The sequence below is a fragment of the Populus euphratica genome, unplaced genomic scaffold (genome assembly GCF_000495115.2).
Source record: "Populus euphratica unplaced genomic scaffold, PopEup_1.0 scaffold10.1, whole genome shotgun sequence".
In the NCBI taxonomy this organism is placed as follows: Eukaryota; Viridiplantae; Streptophyta; class Magnoliopsida; order Malpighiales; family Salicaceae; genus Populus; species Populus euphratica.
Window position 1 is genome coordinate 1,431,967 of NW_011499856.1, and position 7,825 is coordinate 1,439,791.

Sequence of the window (7,825 nt, forward strand, 5' to 3'; positions counted from 1 at the left end):
ATAGGGATAGAAGGAAAGCAAATCCTCCATGCCTGGCCAGAACTTGATCATTGAAGGTATCATATGATATGTGAAATTTCTCTGTTGTTCTGTTTCCTCTGATCACTGATCAGCCATCATATGTTCGACTGTTAACTTCTTTATGCCTTGTTAGGGAGCAGCACAACATCATCAAACCTTTTCGGTTCAGCAATATATCGAACGTCGGTAGCATAGGTGGAGGCAAGCCCTCCATTGTTAAAATGATGATATTATAGGCATGTATTTTGTAAATTTTAAGGGCTCAACCCTCTCCAGTGACTTCAATCTTTTGTTGCAAATGCTCATGAAAATCTGGGTATCACCTTGCCGTTTCGTTAATCCGTTATGATATTATCAACACTCCTGTAAATGGTCTACACCCACTCGCTACTCGCAGCAGTCCAGCAGCATGTATGTTCAATAGAAGTTCCTCCGCACATTCCATGGTCAATAATTGAAAAATCATGAGCAATACATCTCTCAACCCTGGTCCTTTACAGAAGTGCCAAATTGAACTCATTAGACAAAAACAAATCAAAAAACAAGATGAAAGTTCCCTTGAATGAGAGAGCTAACCTTGCTATAAGCCCACGTATAAGACTAGATTTTTGTATGACTTTTAAGGTCACGTAACCATATTAACTCCCTAATGCTTTTGCCGCCCAAATTGTCTTCAAGTCCTCTCCTCTGGACCATTCGGAGACCATCTCTCTCTCTCTTTTCTTCACTCTTTTAACCTTGCAAACAAAAGAAACAAGAAAAACTAGAACAAAACTTTGACACTCTTTCCATGGCAACCATGTTTCTCTTCCTTCTCATTCTCCTTATAATCTCTTCCTTAGTTCTTGCAGCTTCTAGCCCTTTTTCGAATGCCTTGGAGATCCTCTCAACCTCTGGCTATCTCTCCATGGCATTAACCCTTAAAATTACTTCGAAAAGACTCCATCTTGAATCATCTGCTGCAACTATATTCGCTCCATTGGACATTGCATTTGCAAGATTAGGCCAACTTTCTGTTCTTGATCTGCAATATCACATCTCGCCAGTGAGACTTTCTGTGTATTACCTCGATAGTCTTCCTTTTGGTACAAGAATCCCCACGTTGTTTCCAAATCACTCATTGATTGTCACTACAAGTTTGAGTTATTTTGATGGAAAGTTGTCAATCAATGGAATCTCGATTGAAGAATCTGCCTTGGTTGATTTTGGGTCTGTGATCATGTTTGGTAGGAGTGAGTTCTTCAATTCTTCTCTTGAGATTTCTCCTAATTTAACTCCAGCACCAGAGCAATACTTCTCAGAATGAATCAACAGGCTTAGATGTCGATTTTTTTGGCCAAGCTTCACATTTACTAATGTCTAGCGGTTATTCAATAATTGGAACATTTCTTGATGTGCAACTGTTTGGGATCAAGAACCAGACAAGAGTGACAATCTTTGCACCAGTTGATCAAGCAATGGATGCATATGCAAAGAATGTTGGTGATTATTCATCGATCTTTCGGAAACATGTGGTTCCTGGATTGTTTCCAAGGCAAGATTTGGAGGGGTTCAATGATGGAACAAGTTTGCCAACTTTCTCAGGAGGGTTCATGATTAATTTGACTAGGTCTGGTGATGTGCTTGTGCTTAATGGTGCTCCTCTTATCTTTCCAGACATGTATCAAAGTGACTGGCTGATAATTCATGGCCTGAACCAACTGCTTATGCCACCATTAAAGGAGGAGGAGTTGGGGGGAGTTTCTCAGAACTTGATGGAGCAGAAGATAAGCCGGATGTGCTTGGTATTGATGATTATGCATATGGAGCACCATGAATGTGTAAATGATCAGTAGTAGTCTCCTCTTTTAGTTAAAATCCTCTCCAAGCTGCCGCACCTTCTTATCAAGTGCAATTTTACACCTCCAAATCACACAAAGCCCTCTTAGAATTAAAAATCTTCTGCCATAAACATAATTTCTGTTCTCTTGGAAACATAGGAAGTGAAGCTTCAAGTCTTTAGTTTATTCTCAAACTTGACAAGTAATTAAGATCCATAAGCATAGTTTCAAGACTTTGGAACAAAATTCTTCCCAATATTAATCAATACGTTGCGAGGCATGAATTATTAGAAGAGGAATTAACTATGAAACATTTAAGTATTACGGATTTCTTAAACCAGAAATCAATCAAATAATTTTTTTCATTATTATGGTTAAAATTTTGAGTTTTTTTAGCAGTCATAAACTAGGATAAATGACGAGGAATTAACTATGAAACATTTAAGTACTATGTTTTAAATTCTTATGAAAAAATAAAATACAAAATCATGAACATAAATTAACACATCTGTATAATCATTGAGAATGAATTTTGAAGAATTAACTCTAACTTTGATGATACTAAGAAAACACATCACATGAAGAAGTCACCATGAACATCGATTGAGGAAAATAATCATGTAAGCTATCAACCTTTTCATGCATTCATTCACACAATTCATTTGCATTTTTTTCCAGAAACATGATGGCTATATTTAAAAAAAACAAATACAAAAATCATCTAATAAATAAACATTAATTGTTTGCTACTCTATGATGAACGAATATTCATCGACCCCAGTACAAAGCTCGGATTGCATATAAGTGAGGGGTTGAAAATGGGTTAACACAGTAGAGATATAAAAAACTTCATTTATTGTTCTGTACAATCAGGATACGCATGTATACAAGAGTTCCTATACTATTTATGAAATTACTTAAAAAAGCAACAATTTAAATAGGCTAATTTAGGAAGTTTGCTCTACTACCATGCAGCCTCATAATCTTCCTCTTGTTGAGAAATGACAGCTCTACAATCACGTGTCAGCTCCTCCTTTCAAGCTAGTGTCTAGATATCAATTGCCCAACTTATCGAGAGATTCAGAAAAAAATTTCTCGGATACTGCATGTTTTAACACAACTGTAGTTGAGCTTCAGACCATGATCTTGGTGTCTAGTTTTTCTCTAATAAAAATGATGATATAATTCAATGTGCTCTCTGCGAACATGTTGAACATGATTATTGTTAATTTTCCTTGTAACTTTATTGTCATAATAAAAGTTCATATCCCAAAGGTGGATAATCTATTTTAAAATAAAAACAACCACAATAACTCACAAATACCATAAGTCATACCATAATATTCAGCTTAATTCAATCAAAGACTTGCTATAATATTTTGTTTTTTTACTTCGCCAAATAACAAGATTTCCTCACATAAATATAAAATATCTAGATGTAGATTAATGATTAGAAGAAGAACCTGTCCGACCAGCATCTGTACATCCTTCAACATCCATATATCCATGTTTATGAAACATGAGTCCTTGGCTAGGGGCTGATTTGAGATAACTGAAAATCATCTTGACTGTTTTCATATGTTTTTTACTTGAAGAGTGGATAAAATAACTTACCAATCCAATATCATAGTCAATGCTAGATTGAGTACAAGGTAAATGAATAAACTTTCTAACTAACCTTTTATTTATCTTTATTGATTGGTATTTGATCCTAGCACACTTGTAAGTAATTATTTTTTTTTTTTAATTTACATGGGTATCCGGGCCAGCTTGTACCCACAATGACTAATTCTACGATCAATTGAACATCCTGCTAGCCAAATAAACATGTAAGGCACCGCGGAGATGACAAGTATGCATAGTAAGACTTGAACCCTAGTATAGAAAAAGGAAATAAATCCTTTCCACTACTAAGCTAACACTTCAAGTGTGTAAATAACAATAAATTTAATGAATGACTTACAATTTAACATATTAATTTTAATTAACAAATTAAGTAGATAGTTTTGTTAAGAAAGAAAGATTTTTTAAGTATATATTTTTGTTATAAAAGGAAGATTTCTTAAGTAGAACAAGCAACTTTAATTTCTAGAAAATATTTGAGACTTTCCAATTTTTTCATCTCAAATTTAGATATTGGATATACGGTTATTTCTTATGAAATCATGTCATTATCATAAATAATTAACAAACATTTTTTGTGATCTAACTTATTACTTTGATAATATCTAAGCCGCTTCATGAAAATAGTAAACTGTCCAAACTAATATCTAAATAACTATTTTAACATATATATATATATATATATATAATGTTTGATATAGTTGAAAAAAATCACTGCCATCATCATTAGACTCGTAACCCTAAGAAAAAACAATATAAACTCTTTTCTCTAAGTCACCGTATAAGAAGTATTTTTAACATCAAATTGTTTTAGTAGCTGATCATTATTGAAAACTGTTTTTTTTTAATAATATTCCAATGTTAGTGTTTTTTATAAAAGAAAACTTATGTAACCTAAAAATCCTAACAAACATTTAATTATTTCAGCAAAAAATTCACATGCAATTAATCTACTGATTTTATAATTCATTCCCAATTCTCGTTAAATTATATATATATATAATGTATTAATCATACCTTCAATTCTCTAATAATTTTCATCGACGTATACTTAATTTATTAATCACATTAAAATCTTCGATGACCAGAAAAAAAAAATCATTTCATTCTGTTAAAACTAATAACCATAATATTCATGTCTTCCATTTTTATTATATAGAAAGTTATCCGAGAAATTAATAAAAGTAAAGGAAACCCAGTATGGCGCTGACGTGATAGTCAGTTGTAAAACCTTTAAAAAAAAAAAAAGGGTGAGTTGGAATTTTCTCTTCTTGCAAGTTGAAGTCCTTCCTCAGTCACTTAGACAAGAAGTAACTAATGTTAGATTCTCTGTCTTTGGGAGTGTAAACATAAACAAAGGCAACCGATCAAAGAAAGGAAGGCATAGATCCAAAAGCCAAACCCTTTAATAAAGCCAAACCCTTTTTTGCTCTACATTTTTCTCCTTATATTTGCAGTTATTTTTTCTCCCCAACTTTGCAGTTATTATTATTTATTTTTTAAAAAAGAAGAAGAAGAAGAAGAAAGAAAAATGGCAGTTCCAGTGATTAAATTTCCAATCTTGATGAGGTTGATTAGGTTGATGGGGGTGTTAGTAACTGCTTTGGTGTTGACATGGACTGTTCATTACAGAGGAGGACTGGCTCTTGTCTCTGTTAACAAAGATCTCATCTTCAATGTAAGAACTCCAACTCTCCCTCTCATTGACGCTGTGATTTCAAAATTTGGGCTTGGATGATTGGTGGACTTAATGCAGCTTCTGTGTCCCATTTGTAGGCACACCCTGTTTTAATGGTGACTGGGCTTGTACTTGTGAATGGTGAAGGTAACTATCCCTTTTCAGCTCATTTGGCATTACTGGTGTGTGAATTCATTTGTGCTGGGGAGGATATGATTAATCAAGAGAATGTAGATCTAGTATCCTTTTCATTTCTGGATATAGACAAGAGAACTCTCTCCAAGTGTTCTTCTAGTTGTGAATCTAACAGATAAGATAATTAAATGTTCCAAGGACAAGCGATGGTGTAAAACATAGATTGTAGGCCTTATTTATTTGAGCAGAAACTTGTCAATGATTGTAAGATGAACGATTGTCTTGTCCTGGAGAAGGTGAAGAGAGAAAACTATGACTTAAATTTGGCATGTTAGGAACTTCTCATGTTTCGTTATCTTAAATATGAACTGACTCTTCACTGGTGGCATGTTGGTGTTTTCTGATTTTGTGTTTCAAATGCTTTTTACGGACTCGTGCAGCCATGCTAGCCTACAAAACGGTGCCTGGAACAAAAAGCTTCAAAAAACTAGTTCATCTCACACTACAATTCCTCGCATTTTGTTTAAGCTTGATTGGCTTTTGGGCTGCTTTGAAATTCCACAATGACAAAGGCATTGACAATTTTTACAGCCTGCATTCTTGGCTGGGACTAGCTTGCCTTTTCCTCTTCAGCATCCAGGTCTCTTCACTTTTCCTTTTCACTCCCTTTCTTGATTGCCCACATGCATTACGCTTCTTCAAGTTAATGAACTACTCATAGTCGTTTCTTCATTCCAGTGGGCTTCTGGGTTTGTAACCTTTTGGTATCCAGGAGGTTCAAGAAACAGCAGGGCCACCTTGCTTCCATGGCATGTGTTCTCTGGGGTTTATATTTATGCCCTATCTGTTGCCACTGCTACTACCGGTATCTTAGAAAAAGTCACTTTCCTCCAAACCAACAACGTGATATCACGCTACTCCACTGAAGCTTTGCTGGTGAACTCATTGGGTATCTTGATGATTGTTCTGGGTGGTTTCGTTGTTCTTGCATCAGCTACTTCTCTGGAGAGCAAAGGCGACATCCCTAGAAATGCAACAGAGTAGGCATAACATGTACATTTCTACAATTGATGATTGATTGAGTGGTGTATTCTTAATGCATATGAGTCACAGGTTTATAATTTATTGTTAAAAGATCAATGTACCACAAAAAAAAAAAAAATCGCTTGGAGTTCTATTTGTTTGCATTTGCATGTTGAACATTGAGAAAATATTTCTGAACTTGTCATTTTAGCAAAGGTTAAGCAGAGTGGTTTCTCTAAGGTTGCAACTATAATGTTCTTGGTGTTTAAAGGAAGAATCACAATTTTCTTTCAGAAACCCCTGAACCAATAATTCCGGCACCTGGGAAAGGACGAACTTCTTGATCAAAATGTAGCTATGGCTTGCACCTTTTCTGTAAGATCTCGTTATATGAGGTCAATGAACTTGTTCATGATCTTGAGCAACTGAGCAAGGAGAGGATCCAGGTTAGTGGCAAAACAGTAGGCTTTCCCAGCTTGAAATTTCTTGACGATAGTTCACTGGATCAAAGATTTTCCAAAACCACCTATTATGGAATAGATGAATGAAATTCTTTAAGAGGTACATGAAAATGACACGAATGTAGTGTCATATTGAGGAAACATAAAATTGATAGCTCCTTTATCTATTGTCACTTGATAGATTAGGCACTACTTTGACATCTTGGAGAAAATAGTGAGTTTAACCATGATTCGACTGTGTGTGTGTGTTGTGCGCGCGCGCGTGTTGTTAGTCTTATGTTTAGACTTGGAAGATAACATGGCCTCTACTTAAAAATTAAATAGTTGTTGATGTTGCATGCATATGCCCTGAAAATGAATGCTGCATTAATAAAAGCCGGTGAATGTTTGATCACCGATTAAAAAACAAAGCAGGAAATACTCAGTTAATCTCGTACTAAAAGTTTTGAAAAAAAAAATTAACAATACTATCGATATATATAGAGTTAAAGGATATATATACTAAAAGTTTTAAAATTATTTGGTGAAACAAATAGATTTGATATATATAGTAAAAAGACCATTATTATTTAAAAAGTTAAAGGATAGTTTTATTATATAAAAATAAAAATTAATAGATAATGGTGGAAACATATCCAGCTTTTAAGAGAATCTACATAATCCCTTCATTTTAAAAGTTAAAGCTTTTAAGTAATAAATACTTTTTTAAAAAGAATCAAGATAAGAAACATAAGCTTTTGATTATACCAAATATTTGTTTCCTGCCAAAAGTTAATGCACAGATGACTTTCAGCAGCGCCAACATTGGAATGGAATAATAACCTCATAGTACAGTCTACTTTTTGAGTGTCATATTGAGGAAACATAAAATTGACAGCTCCTTTATCTATTGTCAATTGATAGATTAGGCACTATGACATCTTGGTGAAAATAGTGAGTTTAACCATGATTGACTGTGTGTATTAGGGGTGAGCAAAAAAACCGAAAAACCGATTAAACCGAGAAAACCGGAAAAAAAATAACCGAAAAAACCGAACCGAAAAAAAAAACCGATTAAACCGATT

The 7,825-nt window shown here is 34.2% G+C and overlaps 2 protein-coding genes across 2 annotated transcripts; both read left to right on the forward strand.

Annotated features, from left to right (window-relative positions):
* The first annotated feature begins 297 nt into the window (after positions 1-297).
* Positions 298-1,917, forward strand: LOC105123344 (putative fasciclin-like arabinogalactan protein 20). Its single transcript, XM_011022894.1, is given in 2 exon segments — positions 298-1,304; positions 1,306-1,917. Coding segments are annotated over 2 exon segments (1,044 nt in total). The 5' UTR covers positions 298-811; the 3' UTR covers positions 1,857-1,917.
* A 2,805-nt stretch (positions 1,918-4,722) lies between these two features.
* On the forward strand, positions 4,723-6,550 carry LOC105123345 (probable transmembrane ascorbate ferrireductase 2). Its single transcript, XM_011022895.1, has 4 exons — positions 4,723-5,142; positions 5,241-5,289; positions 5,718-5,917; positions 6,016-6,550. Exons 1-4 carry the CDS (start codon positions 4,996-4,998, stop codon positions 6,319-6,321), a joined length of 702 nt encoding a protein of 233 aa, XP_011021197.1. The 5' UTR covers positions 4,723-4,995; the 3' UTR covers positions 6,322-6,550.
* The last annotated feature ends 1,275 nt before the right edge of the window (positions 6,551-7,825 follow it).